Source organism: Pygoscelis adeliae, unplaced genomic scaffold, assembly GCF_000699105.1.
Source record: "Pygoscelis adeliae isolate BGI_AS28 unplaced genomic scaffold, ASM69910v1 Scaffold27, whole genome shotgun sequence".
Lineage (NCBI taxonomy): Eukaryota > Metazoa > Chordata > Aves > Sphenisciformes > Spheniscidae > Pygoscelis > Pygoscelis adeliae.
This window is the reverse complement of record NW_008825410.1, coordinates 761,661-762,071: the sequence shown is the minus strand read 5'-3', so window position 1 is coordinate 762,071 and position 411 is coordinate 761,661. Positions and strand designations below refer to the sequence as shown.

The following is a 411-nucleotide window of genomic DNA, read 5'->3' as shown; positions in this document are numbered from 1 at the left end:
CGGGAGCGGGAGAGGCCGCGGGCGCTCCCCCGGCATTTTCAACCCCGCGTCCCACACCCCTCACGCCGGGCATCTCATTTATCCCACCGGACAGTTGTTGCCCCATTAAAGCGCAGTCCCACCCTTCGCGAGGACCTTTCATCTGGGGAAGTTTTATGACACTTTGTAAATGTGCAAAGTTTTTAATTAGACTCGCCAGACAGCCCCAGGCAGCACTAGCGCCACGAAGTCTTCATGCTTCTCTCTGCTTTACAGCACAACAAGCCGCTCTACTCCTTTGAAGACAATGCCGACTATGTCTACGATGTCATGTGGTCGCCAGTGCATCCCGCGCTCTTCGCCTGCGTGGACGGGATGGGGCGCCTGGATCTGTGGAACCTGAATAACGACACCGAGGTGAGGCGGCGCGGC

At 57.9% G+C, this 411-nt stretch overlaps 1 protein-coding gene across 7 annotated transcripts in view; it reads left to right on the top strand.

The window, feature by feature from the left end:
• The window catches only part of DYNC1I1 (dynein, cytoplasmic 1, intermediate chain 1), a 180,401-nt gene that overhangs the window by 152,454 nt on the left and 27,536 nt on the right, over positions 1 to 411 (top strand). For 6 of the 7 annotated variants that reach the window (XM_009330497.1, XM_009330499.1, XM_009330496.1 and 3 more), the window contains one exon: positions 256 to 396. The exons of the other annotated variant lie outside the window; for it this stretch is intronic. In XM_009330497.1, coding sequence (XP_009328772.1) covers positions 256 to 396 — 141 coding nt within the window. The remainder of the gene's footprint in view (positions 1 to 255; positions 397 to 411) is intronic. 7 annotated transcript variants of the gene reach the window in all.